At 43.2% G+C, this 17,987-nt stretch overlaps 1 protein-coding gene across 1 annotated transcript in view; it reads left to right on the top strand.

Annotated features, from left to right (window-relative positions):
• Window positions 1-545: 545 nt before the first annotated feature.
• trpc4apa (transient receptor potential cation channel, subfamily C, member 4 associated protein a) overlaps window positions 546-17,987 on the top strand; it is a 28,832-nt gene continuing 11,390 nt past the window's right edge. Inside the window, exons 1-13 of the mRNA XM_054785638.1 lie at window positions 546-744; window positions 3,160-3,288; window positions 6,210-6,326; window positions 6,410-6,467; window positions 6,543-6,598; window positions 6,707-6,835; window positions 8,111-8,312; window positions 8,387-8,572; window positions 9,052-9,194; window positions 9,273-9,404; window positions 16,111-16,169; window positions 16,248-16,433; window positions 16,537-16,627. Coding sequence (XP_054641613.1) covers window positions 619-744; window positions 3,160-3,288; window positions 6,210-6,326; window positions 6,410-6,467; window positions 6,543-6,598; window positions 6,707-6,835; window positions 8,111-8,312; window positions 8,387-8,572; window positions 9,052-9,194; window positions 9,273-9,404; window positions 16,111-16,169; window positions 16,248-16,433; window positions 16,537-16,627 — 1,614 coding nt within the window. The 5' untranslated portion in view covers window positions 546-618. The remainder of the gene's footprint in view (window positions 745-3,159; window positions 3,289-6,209; window positions 6,327-6,409; window positions 6,468-6,542; window positions 6,599-6,706; window positions 6,836-8,110; window positions 8,313-8,386; window positions 8,573-9,051; window positions 9,195-9,272; window positions 9,405-16,110; window positions 16,170-16,247; window positions 16,434-16,536; window positions 16,628-17,987) is intronic.

Here is a 17,987-nt window from a genome sequence, read left to right as displayed (position 1 = left end):
TTGTACAGACGAGAGCATAGTGAATTGTATGAAAGTAAGAATAAAAAGTAAAGGATCATGACCATGGATTTTAGTGGAAAAAGGGATGGGATATGCAGTTCAAATGAAAATCTCTTTCTAGAGGAGTAAAACTATCATTGCTATAGGGGAGTGCTGAGCCAGGGTTCACAGTAGAATTTTGTCCCAAAGGCAATGAGAATTGGAAGGGGAAAAAGTACATTTAATATAGCCAAAAGATAGAGAATAACGTATCAAATGGTTTTTAAGGGACGAAGGTTGCGTTACTTGAAGGAATGGGAGAATCTCCCCGCTTTTTAATGTCAAATATAGATGTTGTGTTAGCCTCTTCATCTGCTTTGTACACTATGTACGCTGTGCCAATGTAGTCGCGATGTGAGTAGTAAGATGGCGTCTCTTTGGCTTCAGCGGCTTGCACGGGCGGGCGCGACGTATGAGCTATCCAGATATATTATACAGATCAGTGATAAATTGTATATCAACGACAGCAGATGGCTGCAGTGTGCGCTTCTCTACCAGCAGATGGCGCCAAATTACCCTGAATGGCCGTTCAGAGCATTTACTTCCTGCCCGAGCAGCTCACTTCAGGAAGAAGAAATAATGGCGACGCTTAAGGGGTCCGAGACCCTCTGTACAAGAGCAAAACAAAGAAATTGCAAAAGTAACATCGTGTTCAAATTGACGGATAGTAAAATTACAGGCCAGACGTTCAGTCGTGGGACACAGGTAAGAGTTATATATTCGTCAGTAAAGCCATCGGAAAGTCGGTCGCCTCAGACCAGGGACTTGCGTTCCGCAGTGCTGCCTGAACCCAAGACGCTATTGGGCAGACGTGATTGACTATGCAGTATGCAATTTGACTTAGCATTATGAAGCCAGCGGTGACATTTGGAGCATTTATCAAACAATACGAACGAGACAAGTAGCTCTCCTTAGCACTGTCTTCTTGCTGATAAGGCAAAAATGTTAGCAACACTGGAAGCATCATCTTTTGTTGTTAGCCCCACGTTAGCTTATAGCAAAGGGAATGAGGAGACGAGTCGAGTACGGAGGGTGACAGACCGTTTAGTTTGCGTCTCGTTGTTAATTTTCTTGACCGAATCTTGATTTGGATCATGAACGCGCAAACAAAATCTTTGGAGGTTTTGTTTTGACACTGTCGGTAGACTAACATGATTGGCAAGCTAACTAGCTTAGCCAGTTGAACGACTCGGAGATTACGTAACGCCCAGCAAGCACAACAAGAATGGCTTCCATAAAAGGACGCCGGCAGCTGTATTGATCAATGAACCTTGTCAAGGTGTGCAGTCCTGCACCTCGACAAAACATTCAGGATTGTATTTCCAAATGTGTTTTGCTGCTAAGGCAACCATTTGCTCAGGCCCACCTGTCATGACATTTAAACACATGTCACGGACACTTCATTAGGTACGCTTGCACACGATAAAAACATCGGAAATCATATTTATGTCTGTGCAGTTTGGGTAGGCCCAATGTGTGAGCCATTCATTTAACAATACGTATTATAATACTTTGATTCAATTGGGATGTTAGGTAGTTAGCATTTGCTATCAAACATTAGCCATACACAAGAATGGAAAATGATGATGCAAAACACCATGCAGCCCAAGTCAAGGCAACGTATTCAAAAGGTTTCAGCAACGGGCACATTTTCCATTTCATCCTGAAATAATAGTTTAAGATCCAGACGTGTAGAAAACACTGTTTTTTGTAGTGGACTTCATGACACCGAGCAAAGCCAGTAAACAATACACTTTTCTTTCTCCGTAACTAGACAACTACAAGTCAACATATAACATTTGTTATAGCTATAAACATCTTACTGCTGAGGTAGTTCATCCCTAATCAGAGTAATAAAGATGAAAGTTGCGTCTCCTTATGTTTGGAGCTTGAAACACCGCAGGGGAGCAAGAGAGAATCTGGAGGGGAGCTGAATGTCAGCTGACTGATGTCATGAGACATCGACAAAGTCACTTTTACGCCATTGACTCAAACTACCTTGGTGATCTATCTGTACCTCACGATCAATGTAATGGGCACCCCCGTATTAGGAGCTATCCACACGGAAACGTTTTCAGTTCAAGTAATTCAGCCTTTCATCCACACGGAAACGGCATTCTGGGTGGCCTAAAATGGTATTTTTTGAGTGGGAAAATCTGAAAACGCTGACCGATGGCTTGTCGTTTTGATGATCTCGCCACCCCTTTGCCGTCACGTGACCAGAAGTGAGCTTTGACGACAAGCCAACATGATATCAGAATATTTCCACTCACCCCAGTTGACATTCTCCTGATATTTTGCTGTCTTGTTTGCTGTCAAAATGACTCACGGAGGTCGTAAGTCTAGATGAGCCTTGGAAAGCGGAAGACGACGGACTTATGCACATGCGTTTTTCTTCTTCTATGGTTTGTGTCACGTGGTTCCGTCTGTGTGTCTTTTTACATTAGTTGTCCCTTGTGTGTTACATTGTTTTCACCCAGTGAGGCATTCCTGTCTGGATGCTAATATTTACTAATCCGGCACTGGGTGGACGCCAATTTTTTTCAACCCGCCAAAAAAAACCCAGGAAGGTTTCCATGTGGACATGACCTTATTATACAGGAGCTCCTCTGTTGTGACACGTTGTCAAGTTTTGGTATAAGTGGGAACTTGTAACTAAGTTAATACTGAAGTCACTGTGCACAGAACACACCAACTACAGTAATCAAAAGATCAAATACAAAATGAACTGAAGCCAAATAAAAAAAAAAAAAGGTGCAAGTTATTGTTGTTGATTCCGTTGGAACCGGCTGCGTCAGTCAAGCGGTTTGGAGCCAGTGGTGATCGGCCTTTCTCCCCTTTCTGAGTATTTTAAGGTTTCACTTCCATGGAGGTGGCTTTCGTTTTCTTTGTCGCACTGCGCTTAGGAGACACGATGAAGACACGAAGTAGCAATATATATCGGGTTACGAGTTTTGGTCCACATCTAATTGGTCTTTCATTTTCCACCCCAGCATTATTATGAACACTTCCAGCACGTGTTTTAGACCACATGGCTGCAACTCCGTCAGGGCATTGTGTCTAACCATGAACAAGACTGGTGATATTGCATGCTTTTTGTTTCCTAACTGTGTATTGTAGCTCCCAGGAAGCCTCCTTCAAGAGAGAGACACACGGGCCAAGTGGCAAGGCATCCCTACTCTGCTGCAGAAGCTCTACGAGAGCAGTCACCCCAACAGTGACCTCTCTCACGCCCACGGCCTACTTAAGGTAACGGGGTGTTGCATTTTTGTCTTTGTCTTGAAACATTACACGCTGGTTGCTTTCTTAGCTTCTTTCTGACGTGTTTGTGGAGGACTGCGAGGGTCTCGATGAGGTCATATTTAAAACATGCTGTGGACCTGAAAATGATTCAAATGTGCCGACGTTTTGTTGATTGGCCGCATTAAGAGTTTGACACGCTGCTGTCATTCAGGCGTAAAATGACAAGATCATACTGTACTTACATTTATGAATGGAATGTTAGAAAAAGCTTCATCAAGTGATATTACTCAAACGCAGAACAATAATCAGCAGTAGGTATGAGGAAAAATGACCCTTTTACTTCTTTAAGCATCTGGGGTATCATTTTATCCACAATGTAGTGAGTGAGAGAGAGAATGCCCTTTGCTTGTCACTTATGCTAGGTATCTGTACATATACAACATAGTGTTCCCTCGTTTATCACGGGGTATTGGTTCCCAAAATAGCCCGCAAAAAGTGAAATCCGCCAACTTGATTTGTTTACAGTGATTATGTTTTGTTTTAAGGCTGTAAAAGCACTCACATTACACTTGATACACTTTTCCCAGACAGACAGAACATTTTCTCACATTTCTCTTTTGTTTTAAACACTCTCAAAGTTCAGATTTAGTTTGAGTTTTAATGATCAACCTACTAGGTTGGACACAAGAAATTAAGTGACTCACACGTATTTCACTCCTCTAACTTGGTGCCGTTCGGCTGTAGCGTTTTTGCATCCTTGTTAAAACATGTTGCTCCTGTTGTGGTACTTTCCTCACACGGTTAGCTTCTTCTCTTTCTATTGTTTACAGTATTGGCGGTTAGCAAGCAGCTCACACGGTTAGCTAGTTTGCCAGCCATGACACAACAGGAGACTGCATGGAGGAGATGGTTAGGTTAGGCTTATAGGGTTAGCCAGTCAGGATGCAGAAGACAATTGGCTGTGCAGACAGAAGAGAGAGAGTCTGCAAAAGGTGAACCGCAAGGGAGCACTGTACTACACAATATGATGGAGGGGGGTAGACAGGTTAGGATGACTGGCCAATGAAAAGTGCAGATGAAGTAGATTGTTTGGGTTTTGTGCAAGTAGCCACATTCCAGTAGCTTACTCTGTCGGGCCATTCTGGTCTCTCAATCGATCCATCTGCCTTTGTAAAACTGAAAGCTTCTCCAAGATGTTTTCCGTGTTGTGATCACAGTCAAGCGTGCTAACGGCTTTAGCCACCATATCAATCATGACAGGCAGCTATGGGCCACTTTGAACTGCTGCTGCTGCCTTCCGAATTCTGCAATACGCCATGGCAGTGCCTAAGCCAATCAGCAACAGACCTGTTATCATGGTTCCGACTAGGTAGACGTCTTTCATGGTCTCCACGGAAAGAGTGGAGGCTAAGCATAATATAGAAAGGTTAGGGGTGCTGAATTAAGAGTTTAAAACCGAATTCACTCACCACCGACAGGGGCTGGTCGTCTTTTCTGTTCTAGCAAATGACTTCTTGTCATTTGTCTGAGTTTCCCGTGCAGCGTTGCTTTAAATGCGCGACGAGGTCGCATTAAACTTCCCCGGTTCTGTGCCACCATAGGAAGCTTGTGCATGACAGGTGTTGCTCTCAGCTGCAACGTACAAAAATACACACGACCGACATCACTCCTCCTCCATGACTAACACATTAGCACATGCTGTTGCTGTGGTCACGTGACCACTGCTGGATAGACGTGCTGGGGTGGAGTCTGGAATCCACTGCCTATATGGGAGTGCCAATATAGGATCTGCCCAATATCCAATATTAATATCTGCTGGCATTACATTATATATAGTCATCCCTGGTTTATCGCGGTTCTTTGGTTTCAGACCCGGGCACGATAAGTGAATTTCTGCAAAGTAGGATTCAATATTAATAAATGAAATATTTTTGGAGATACAGCTTAGACAACCTATTTCTGAAATCCGATTTTTTTTTGCCATTATTTGAGCCCTGTAGACATGAAATATGAAATATCAGCCCTATCTTCACCTTTACACTCCTGTTATTCTTTGTTTAAAACACATAGCTGAACTGTAATGTGCAGGCTCGGGATCACTGCAGGTGTGCTACCAAGGTAACTAGTTAGCCTTAAATGTATGCATTCTAAACTTAAGAATGGGTTTCAATTGGAGCCTGGAAGAAGGACAAAATAAGATGCCAGAAAGTTACCACTTCGCCACGGAATGGGAGGAGAATATCTGTTCACTATGTCATGTGCTGACTCCATGCAGTGCAAATGTAATCTAATCTAATGTCATGTCCCATTACTGACACCCAGTGGCCAGAATAATACACATAACTTGTCTTTCACTATTTTTGGATTAATATAGTCAATCGTGAAGCGGCGATCATTTACTCACTAATTTTCAAAAAGCCGTGCTCGAATGAGGGAGCGATGTGGTGCTCTATTATCCACGTGCAGGATAAAGGTGCAACGCTTGTTTACTGTCCTGCTGATGTTGCACATGCAGTATCTGTTTAACAATGCAAAGCTTTTATTGTCTTTCACTATTTCACAGTTGATCACTGGAAATCATTGGACCATTCATTACTCATTGCAATTTTTAGGATCACAAAATAAAGATTTCCTTTTTATTTTTAGGACTGTGTTCCAACGGTGAGTCGAAAAGCATGTCTACTGGGACACATTGATCAGTCCAGAAGAGTTTTCAGCCCAAAGATAAATTTATTTCAGTTAATAGATTGGCTGTAGATCAGGAAATAAGTCAATTAAGACAAAGTTGTTGTAGTTGTTTGGGGTTTAAAAGCTGCTAGTATTGTCTTATGTTATAGTATATGTAAAGCATGTTGAGTAAGCTTCCCATCATCCATCATTTAAGTACTATCTTGCTGTCAAGGACATGTGGCTTTGTTTTTGTCTAGGTGGTACTGTCCCAGCTCTCCATGGAGGCCATGTCTTTTGTCACCGAGGACAGAAAGACTATTCAGGAAACCACCTTCCCCAACACACACACCTTTGACCTCTTTGGCGGAGTCGATGTAAGTTTCTTCTTGCTTTGCTTTGCAGTACAACTCCTATGTGGTAGACGTAGTAACAGTATTGGTATTTCTTGTCTTTCTAGCTGCTTGTTGAGCTCTTGATGAGACCCACACTAACTATGCAGAAGAAAAAGGCCAAAAGTAAGAATGAATTCAGTGGGGATGTTGATCACAGTGACCTGATTTACACTCATTTTCATGCTTGTGTTGTAATAGTGAATGATGATTTGGTCAAGGACTGCCTTAGTGTTCTCTACAATTGTTGTATCTGTGTAAGTATACCAATTTGCTTATTTACATGACATACCTATTTAATATCAACCTGTTTGGTTCATCACGTTTCAGTAATCACTTACAAATAGTAATCTGTTGATTCACAGGCAGATGGGGTGACCAAAAGCTTGGCGGCTCGGGATGACTTTGTGCTCTTCCTTTTCACCTTGATGACAAACAAGGAGACCTTCTTACAGACTGCAACGCTAATGGAAGACATCCTTGGAGTTAAAAAGGTATTTCCATTGACTCTATGTACTACGGTGGTAGCTCAGTTGACAGCGGCCGTAAATACAAATAATGTTCATCTCGTCATTAGAACCATCTGGCAGGACCTTTTATCAAGATAAACCTTTCATTGAAATTCCATTTTCTATATATTTCCTACTGAGGGGGTGTGTTTCAACATCTCACACATTCCCGCTCCTTTATCTCCAAACTTCACGATAAGGAAGCCTTAATCTTGTGTTAAAATAGTCTTGAACTTTGATAGCCCTATTTTTTTTTTATGTTGGTTGCAAGCTTGGGAGATCATGCTTGCATTACTGGGACACTGCCAGCCAAAGGTTTGAGAACTCTCCAATTTCTCTGGAGGAAAAAGCTCCATTTTGAAGTGTTAAGATGGTCTGTCTCTCTTTCAGTGTTTTTCTTGCCATTTTTGTAGCAACAAATGACTTTCTCCAGTACAATGCTATTCAACTGATGCTCACGAGGGTATAGTACCCCCATGTGTTCCCAACACTATTTTTATGCAGACAGAGGAGGTAGTAAGTGCTCCAGAGCTTGGGACACCTGTAGGAATGAGTTGCACCAACTGCCAAGGCTTGATCAACCTCCATTTCTGCTTTAAATTGCTGACCCATTTTGTGGTCCCTCTGTGTCCATTTTCTTCCGCTTATCTGGGTCTCTTACAGTTCCACTGGGAGGACACCAGTGTGTACTAGGTCTGCCCTTGGCCTTCTCCCTGCCGGGCATGCCCGGAAAGTGACCATAGGTGAGGGTGGGAACATAGATGGGGGTGGGGTAAACTGAGAGCTTTGCCTTGCGGCTCAGCTCTCTTCACCACGACGGTCCGGTACAGCGACCACATTACTGCAGACGCTGCGCTGACCCGCCTGTTGAGCTCACGCTCCAACCTTCCCTCGCTGGTGAACAAAACCCCAAGATACTTGAACCCCCCCACCTGGGACAGGACCTCATTCCCAACCCGGAGGGACCAATCCACCCTTTTCCCACTGAGAACCATAACAGTCTTCGGCAGCCAAATCTGGTCAGGCCTGTTTGTGTCATTCTGAAATACACATTTTTATTATTTTTCAGGTTAGGCTAAGCTTACCTTTTTTTTTTAACCTCTGCCACTTCTCAACTTACCTTTTATAACGTTTCAAGCTGTTCATTGGACTTGAACCACTTGAATTTCAATCAGTAACTGTAACAAATGGGCCTGTTCTAAAACGTTTGACTGGTAGTGTGTATTGGACCCACGGGCACCAACTTTGTTCTTGTTTTAGGAGATGATCCATTTAGAGAGCATCCCCAACCTGTCAGGCCTGGTTCAGAGCTTCGACCAGCAACAGCTGGCCAACTTCTGCCGCATCCTGTCTGTCACCATCTCAGAACCCGATTTGGGAAATGACGACAAGCACACCCTGTTGGCCAAAAATGCCCAGCAAAAACGCCATTCAAGCCCCTCCCGTGCAGAGGTCAACCAGGGTAAGCTGTTGTCAGAGTGCACATTTGTAAAGGCATTGCAGGACAGAATAATAAAGAATCACCTGTATCAACAGTCACCTTGCTGAACATTCCCGAATTTATTGAGCGCCTGTGTAAGCTAGCGACAAGGAAGGTGTCAGAGGCCACAGGAGCCAACTTTCTGCAGGAGCTGGAGGAGTGGTACACGTGGCTTGACAACGCTCTGGTGCTAGACTCCCTCATGCAGATGGCGACAGAGGAGGCGGAACAAAGCAGCACAGGCAAGACAACTCTCATTATGATCATCGCAGTGATGTTTGAACAGTGCGGGTGTCACGAGACGAGACGATACACCAGATCGGGCGTACAAGAACAAGATGAGATTTGAACATTACTTTTATGAAACGTACAATGAAAAAAAAAAAAGACATTGAAATCTGCTCAGTTACCTCCACCCACCAAGACAGAGAGACTGTATGACTGACTAAAGGGCTGACTCCGTTCATGTCGTTGTTCTGTGGAATAAATGAGCCGAGGTGCTGAAACCACTGCACAGAGTGAACTCTCATCATGCTTGTTTGGAGGCAAGAGATGAGAAAAACAGACGTGCATGCACTTGGCAATATGTAGAATGCAGTTCATTTTTATTTATGTGATTGATTTATCATCACAGGCCCCGAGTCATTTTTTTTAACCTGAAATCTTATAAGATGTTATTCTCATGAACAGCCACGAAACATTAGTCTTTTCTTGTCTTCAGAGTCTTCCGATGAAAGCTCCCTGGCCACCAGCCCGCTGAGGCATCGGCTACCCCCATCTATGAAGATTGTCCATGAGATCATGTACAAAGTGGAGGTGCTCTACGTGCTCTGTGTGCTTCTCATGGGCAGACAGAGGAACCAGGTAGTGTCTTCATGCTGAAGTGCACAATCCTGCCGAGGCATGAGTGTTCTCCTAACCTTCTAGTTTGTGTCTCTACAGGTGCATAAGATGCTGGCTGAGTTCCGTCTCATACCAGGCCTCAACAACCTGTTTGACAAGCTCATCTGGAGGAAATACACCGTCACCAACCATGTTGTACATGGCCAGAACGAGAACTGCGACTGCAGCCCTGTATGTACTTTATTTATTTATATATTTGCACATCATAAACAGCAGGAAAAAAGAGGAAACAACGCAATTTCTAAACAGTTAACATCCTTGTGCAAAGAGGATGGAAGCCAAAAGAGGCTTCTGTGAATACTTGACTTGAAGCCATGCACCCCCTCCTGCTGCACACTTAAAACACATGAACCATTTGTACATTTCATTACATTGAAATATTAAAGATGATGAATTTGATCGTAAGTCATTGTGGTTGAATAATGCGTATCGTTCATGGTCAGATGTTGATCAAAGGTTTCAAATGAGCACTGATCAATAGATAAGATGTGCATTTCTCTTGTAGATAAATAAAGTACCATAAAGCGCACCGTATTAAAAGGCGCAGTCTCAGCTACAGGTGCTATTTTTGTATTTAACACATACACAAGGCGCACCGTGCTATTGGGCGCAGGTATGCACGGTAACACATACCGACTTAACAAGCCCACTTGAAATCAGGATGGTCATCACTCACACAACAGTCTCAGTCATGGTGCACAACTAAAAACATCACACAGCAACGCAAACACAGACAAGACATTACCTCTATTTGTGCAGAACAATAACTAACAACTATGTAGTTCAGACATTTAAATTTAAGAGCATTTGCACCGAAACACTACCGCAAAGCATGCTGGGGAACAGGAAGTGCTCCCCAGCGACGCTACAATACACTAGCATGCTTGCTATTGTATGTTTTTAAAAAGACAGCGAGAGCAAAACTGAGTTGGGTTGTACTTTATTAAGTATTTAACAATGTACTCACGTTATTTTTGGTCATTCTCATCCACACATCCATCAAAGTCCTCATCTTCTGTATGCCAAATGAACAGCGGGGCAAGTTCTCCATGAAACACGCCAGGTTCCCTGTCGTCATTGTCAGTCAGTCTCGTTGCCGTGCGGCGCCTCAGAAATGATGCTGGCTTTTGTGAAAGCTCCAACAACAGTGCATCAGACACGTTAGCCCAAGCATCCACAATCCATTAGTGAAGCTGTGTTCGCTAGCTGTCATCCATCTCTCCCACGCCGCTCGCAACTTCACTTTAAACGCCGTGTTTACACCGATGTCCTGCGATTGGAGTTCCTTCGTCAAGCCTCCAGGAATGATGTTAAGCTCCAAGTTCATTTGCTTCATTGGTGGTGATGCGTGTGAAAAAAAATCTGGTCTCTTTCCGTACACGTCACTCAGTCATTTTGCGATCGTCCTTCCAGCCCCTTTGGTCCGGCTGGAAACTTTTCTTTTGGGCAGCGTCAGTGTCTACCGCAGGTAGCGCTTTCTGTCCATTACCATGGCAACCAAGCACAACAGTAAAAGCCGACTTCTCGTGTCCCGTTGTGTGTATCGCTACCGTGCTGGTCTTCTCTACAGTGTGCTTCACCAGGATGTGGAAAGTGAGCGGCACGTCGTCCATGTTGGTGATGTAGTTGGATGGATAGATGGCGCCATTTCATAAAATATACTTATATAACTACTGGGGCGTGCCTTTAGCGTCCTCAGTCACGTCCACCTTTCCTTTCCTCTTTACAAGCAGCGTGTCGGCAGGCTCCCAGTCAGTCGAGCGGAGCGCTCATAGAAGTCACGCAGCAACACTTACACATTTTGGAACTCGTTACACACATACGGCGCTCCGCATTATAAGGCGCCCCGCCCATTTTGGACAAAATTTAAGACTTTTAAGTGCGCCTTATGGTCGTGAAAATACGGTATCTAAGTATTGCTCCTACGTATCTTTTATTTCAGCCAGATGTTGGGATCCTTCCCTTTGAACGGGTTCAACTTGAGCTTCACTTTTGTCCACTTGCAATCGCTATGTTGAAATCTGCATGTTACGTTTATAGCAAATTGAAAGGGAAAGTTGAACAAATGTGATAAAGCAGCATCCAAAGTACAAAAACACATACAAACTTTTCTATAGCGGCCACTAGAGTGAGACAGCAAAAGTGGCCGCTCTAGACAGGTGGCCTCTATAGACAGCTTGGCGTCCAGTTTGAATGTTGACCAGTAGAGGGGGAAAAAAGGGGGGGGGGGAATAATAATAATGTTGACCAGTAGAGGGCACTGTGTGACTGCGTATAAAAGTTGTACAGCACTACTAGGCTTGTTATTATCCACAACCCACAGAACCAAGCTGTGCTAGTATTGTATTTTGCTATGCTTGTTTTTAATATTTTACTTTTTATACGGCAAAATGTCATTACAGCTTTAGTTCATCTGGAAGTGACGGTGGGCGTCCCGAGCAGGAGAGCTAGGCTCAGTGCTAGCTGTGAGTTTGGAGAGAGTTGGGAAGTGTGTTTATGTTGGCGTGGATGTAAAGTCCTGCAGTGTTCTCCGCTGTTAATAAAGCCATTAAAGTGCATCGGCGACGTGAGTCTCTCCTTCCCCACAACAAGCGGCATTACAGTATTGACACACATTGTGCACATTGTCTCACACCAGGAAATAAACGGTGTCACTTGTTACAGGCATTGGCTGGACAGCTATGTAGTGGGGCTTGTTTAACCTTTGCCTTGTGGGCAAGCAGGAAGGAGAGACGATGCTGAGAGATGTGTGTGTGTTCTGAGCTGCTGTCTGGTGGCCGCGTTCAATAAATAAAGTTGGCAGAAGCAACAGGAGAAGTTTCCTTCTTTGCTTCGGAGCTGAATAACACTGACAAGTTAACAGACTAGTAGCGAACGGAAAAGAAGACGGCTTTGTTTGTGTCGAATACAGAAGATGAGGACTTTGATGGATTTGTGGATGAGGATTGATGAAAAATAACGTGAGTACATTCTAAAATACTTCAATTAAGTACAACCCAACTCAGTTTTGCTCCCGCTGCCGCATGCATGCTAGCGTTTTTTTTATTGTAGCGTCGCTGGGAGCACGTCCTGTTCCCAGCCTACTTTGCGGTAATGTTTTGGTGCAAATGCTCTTAAAGTTACATGTTTGACCAGGAAGCAAGCTCAAAAGAAGACGGCTTTTTTATGTGGAACAACTGACAGTTTGTGTGGATCTTGTGAATGATTGTGACTGAGCTAGGACTCAGTAATTAAAGTCTACACACGACGGCTTCATTGATTGAAAAACCAAACTTTTTCGTGCATGAAGCTTTTACTTGAGTTGGTAATTTGGCCGCTATATGCGGTCAGATATTGACCAAGGGAGACAAAATGGGTGGCCGCTGGCCGTGTTGGAAAGGTGACTGCTATACACAGGGTCTATAACATGTAAATTTGCTGCGGGGGGGATTTTTCAGTGGCCGCTATAGGCAGGTGGCCGTTCTATAAAGGTGGGCGCTAAGACAGGTTTGACTGTACAAGCAGCAATAAAGCCTCATTATCAGGGGAATCTCCGCGGTCCTCCTGACAGGCACATACCATACATTGACAGGTTTTCACTAGGGGTGTACCGGTACACAAAAATGTCATCTCGGTTCGGTTAATTTTTGGTACAGAAAAGGAAGGAAAAAATGACTTAAAAAGTGCAAACTTTTTTAGAACAAATAAAAGCGACCCATTTGAGTTATATTTCCTATCTGATAGAAAAATAATAATAAAATAAAGTTGTATTTAAACAACCGTTTAAACATTGTGGCGAACTGTAATGGACACCCATCCATCCATTTTCTATACTGCTTCTCCTCATTAGGGTCGCGGGGGGTATGCTGGAGCCTATACCAGCTGACTTCGGGCAACAGGCGGGGTACACCCCGGACTGGTGGCCAGCCAATCGCAGAATGTAATGGACAGTTACAGATAAATAGCTTCCTGTTGCACGTGAAGTTAGCTTTTTCATAAAGTGCTGGTATAACTTTCTGACTAAAGTGAGGACGTGATGGTATTTCGTAGCGAGGTTCAAGAACTTTAATCATATACACTCTTGGAAAATTACACTCATGATGTAGAGCTCCCTTATTTTTTCAGTTTATTGATCCATTTGAATGGCTGGTACAACTAACGGTACATTTGCTTTTACAAATAGAATGATAACAAATATAGCTCATAAGAGTTTAATTTAAGAGCTGATGTCTAGCAACTTTCATGGTTTTCTTGATAATAACCCAAATCACTTAAGTTGTTATGTGAATAGCTATAGCATTGTACTGCCCAAAAATGTAACTCTTTAGTGCTATTTTTGTTGTCATTGTTATATTTGTCCACACAAATGTACCTTTAGTTGTATCAGGCATTAAAATGAACAAGAAACTGAAGAAACAAGGGTGCTCTCATCATGTTTTCCATGACTGTACTTAAAGCCAGCGCTCTCAACAACTGAATATGGTCGTAATCTGGTGGCTATAAAAAGTCCAATACCGTGTGTTACTGCTTTGGCCCGGTCAGAGTTGCTTGCTAGAGGTTGTTTATATGCTGCCATTATCGGTGTTTGCACTGAGCTGCTTTTCTTTCTTGTAGATGTAACATTGACTGCCGCATGATGCCGCTTTAAGTTCGCTAACATGTTAGACGTGTTTCACGCAGCATACCCGATATCTGTGGAACAATGTCGACACACAAGTGTGGATTTATCCACTTGCCTTTGTCCATCCGTACGTCTACCAGGGAAGCCAAAGTGTTCTCAAACTGGAGACCGTAGTGACATGGGAGGGGCTTCCAGCTAAGGCTTCTCGCTTGCATTGGCCATGATGCCATTTGTCACGCCTGTGCGCTATAAGCGTTCCTCCCCCTCAGTCAGCAGTGTCCGACACTCAGAAGCGTCCGTGCAGGAACTCGCCCAGGACTTCAGTTCCGTATGAAGCGCTTAGATAACTCCAGTCTTGAATCAAATGAGAAAAATAGCATAAAATACAACCGAAACGGTACGTGAGGGGACCGAACTGAACATGCATAACCGAAATGGTTCAATACATGCATGTGAAGCGTTACACCCCTAGTTTTCACAGTGCGGGGATTGGAACACCAATATAAGTGAAACCTTCACCACTCATACACAACATGATCATCAAACTTACTTATTCATATAACTCACACAGGGCAATGAACAACTCTTTCCTTATTTCTGCTCTGACGGCGCACGCCGTGCTATGAGGCCTTCAGGTGCACTCGAGGGTTAGGCACAAATTGTTTTTCATTTCACGTACCCCCAATGACAATTGGCGTACACCACTTTGGGAAGCTAGGGTGTAGGATAATTGTGAACAACATAAGACAACATAAAAAAACTTTGGGAAGGACATGAATCAAGTGCACATATTTCGTACATGATGACAGGTCTGGTAAATAGTCACAGCAAAAACTGAGAGAAGTCTGAACTTTTTGAAAAGCGGAGCAGATGAGTCCAGTCTCTTAGAAGAACTAATCACTCTTAAAAATGTCTTTTGAATGAGAAACTTCTTGTTGTGGTAAGTGGGACTGGTTGCTGCCCACAGTGGCGGTTCTAGCTATGGGCCACATGGGCAGTTGCCAGGGCGGCATTTTCCAGGCGGCGCCGTGGGGGTGGAAAGAAAGAAAAAAAATCCTATTTACTAATGCTCAGAGCTCATCATATCCTCATCAAGTCTGCACATATGTGTGGCAGATGGGCGCCCTCTACAGGCGTAATACTCACGCCACCCCCCCCCCCAAACGTGATCAAACGTCCACCACGTGATGTGGATCTAACCAAAGAAGAAGTGAAGGGGTGTGTGCCTCTGGGCCTCAGCCTCAGGTTAATTACTTGGTAAAAAATGTCAATTACAACAGTAATTGCTCAAAAATGAAACATTTAATTGTCAGTATTATATTATATGAATTATATCACAGACCAAGAGTCTTCATGACAAAAATGTGAATCGATATGAGTTGGCTTAGCCTTGACTGCACAGCTTCAGTCGGCCCACCCAGGGCGTCATTCAAGCCAGAACCGCCACTGGCTGCCCAAACAGTATTGCAGTAAGTAATGTAGGGATGAGTGAAGCAGTCGTAAAACATCACAACAGGAATGATTCATCGATGAACGAACTCTAGATTCATGTGGAATATCAAACTCTATTGACACCTAGGAGTTAAATATGAGAAACATGACTTATTTCAAAGTTATCTATATACAGTCATGGAAAACATGATTAGAGAAGCCTTGTTTCTTTAGTTTCTTGTTCATTTTAAGGCCTGATACGATTAAAGGTACATTTGTGTGGACAAATATAACAATGACAACAAAAATAGCTCATAAGAGTTACATTTTTTTGGCAGTACAATGCTATAGCTATGATTTTGGTTATCAAGAAAAGCATGAAACATGTCAGCCCTTAAATTAAACTCTTATGAGCTATATTTGTTATCGTTGTATTTGTCCAAACAAATGTACCTTTAGTTGTAGCAGCCATTCAAATGGATCAATAAACTGAAGCAACAAGGGTGCACTAATCATTTTTCTATTCATTATCCTACATATTTTTGTTACAAAATGAAGTAAAATTAGATTTTGGGTTATTGAGAGTTTATTGATGTGAAACCATCGAGAAACAGACGGTAGTTCTTCATTTGTTTCTCTAATCAGTATATTGAAATCTTCATGTGATATAACCAAACATGTCATCAGCAGATCAGAGAGGCAGTATGTTTTTCAGACCACAGGAACATCATTCATGTCAATGAAATAAAGGAGGGGCCCAAGACAACACTTACACTTGGACACTGTGACAACACACACGTATTCTGACCATATCTTTGTTGTTTTTTTTTTCCTCTCGTGGTTTAGGAAATCTCTTTCAAAATCCAGTTTTTGCGTCTTCTCCAAAGTTTCAGTGATCATCACGAGTAAGCGACCCTTCAGTCAACTTTGGTTTGACAGTAAAAAAAAAGTCTGCCTTTCAAAGCAAAATGGTTTTGTTTCAGGAACAAGTACCTTCTGTTGAACAGTCAAGAGCTGAATGAACTGAGTGCCATATCCATGAAGGCTAATATTCCTGAGGTGGAGGCTCTGGTCAACACAGATAGAAGTCTTGTGTGTGACGGTAAGAAGGGCCTCCTCACGCGCCTCCTCACTGTTATGAAGAGGGAGCCTCCAGACTCATCCTTCAGGTCAGACATGAGGAGGAAATGTTTTCCACTGAGCATGTATTATTTGAAAGACAAAGGTTTGTTTCATATACATCTATTTGTGCTAACTCTTCTGGTGGTGTAGGTTCTGGCAGGCAAGGGCAGTGGAAAGTTTTCTGAGAGGAGCCACTTCCTATGCTGACCAAATGTTCCTCCTGAAGAGAGGGCTACTGGAGGTACGAGTCTACCAACGGCTAGCAAATATGTTCAACTTGTTAAGATGGCAAGAGTGATTGAGTTCTGGTTGAAGTGGAGGTCACATTTTTATTGAAGATCCTTAGATTGAAAATGACATCTGGACCCACGGTAAGAAGCTGTTTGAACATGGGCAGGGAACCTGGGGCTCGGGTACATCTGGTTCTCAGACATTTAACATGAACAAATTTTCACTTTCATTTTGGGGTTTTTTGGTTGACATTTTAAAGAAAAACATTGCAGAAATCACAGTAGTGAAAATTCCGTTCAAAATATAAAACTTTCTTGTGCATTTAGCCCATCCATCCATTTTCTAGCGCAGTGCGGTTGGCCGCAGCCAATGACTGTTTACATGCAGTCAGTATTTGGGTTGAGGTCAATATTCCGGTTTCTGAAACATTCTGAATAACCCGTTTACAGGCATGAAGTGTGGGGGGGGGAGAAGCCCACACGGACAATGTTTTGACGCACGGTAAACGTCATGACACAATGCACGTCATTTCCGCTTCTTCTTCCTGTTTCCAAAAACAACAACGCCATCACAGTGGCTAATGTACGCCTTTCTTTGTGCTTTGGTGCTGACACTGACCCACCACCAGGACTTGCCACTAGTCTGTCTCACTTTCTTCATTCATGGAAGGTGAGAACGTGAAGAAATAGGACATGGAGGCAGAGCTGTGCCACCCACATCCATGCTACATCACCAGAGCCCCCCAGGCACTTTTGAAGATGCGTTGGTACAAACCCTGCCTGGCGTAACTGCTTGCTCACCTTCTGATAGATTTGGCTGTTGCGCTACTTTCTAATGTTCCTGTCTTTCACCACACTAACCAGGTGACTTGTTTCCTCCTCCTCCAGAAGTGGGGGGTTTGCATGCCGTCATGTTTACAAGTAGCAGTAGTTGCTGCCAAAGACACAAGATTCCTTTCCAATAGAACATGGGCACAACACAAACACAAATGAATGTTCCTTTTGATCGGGATGTCCCGATAGGCGTATACATGACCCCATTTTCAGGTTAGAAAAGGAGTAACCCAGGGGTAATATTTTGGTTTTTCAAAAGGGTTATTGGTGTTTACATGGCCGCGCACAGCCGGGGTGTTGCCAATATTCCGGTTCTTGACTGTAATTTGACTGCATGGAAACTTCATCTATACCATATTTTCCAGGTCAAACTTGATCATTACTAATTAATAGCCTACACGGGTCACTGAGATTTCAACAAGTAAACTTTTAGTCGTCCCTCGCAACATCGTGGTTCACCTTTGGCGGCCTCACTGTTTCGTCGATTTTGTTTAGTTCAATTTAGCATGCTTTCTTTTTTCTTTTTTTCTTTTCCAG

The sequence above is a fragment of the Dunckerocampus dactyliophorus genome, chromosome 8, assembly GCF_027744805.1.
Source record: "Dunckerocampus dactyliophorus isolate RoL2022-P2 chromosome 8, RoL_Ddac_1.1, whole genome shotgun sequence".
NCBI lineage: Eukaryota > Metazoa > Chordata > Actinopteri > Syngnathiformes > Syngnathidae > Dunckerocampus > Dunckerocampus dactyliophorus.
Note: the sequence above shows the minus strand (reverse complement) of the source record. Positions and strands in the feature narration are given on the sequence as shown.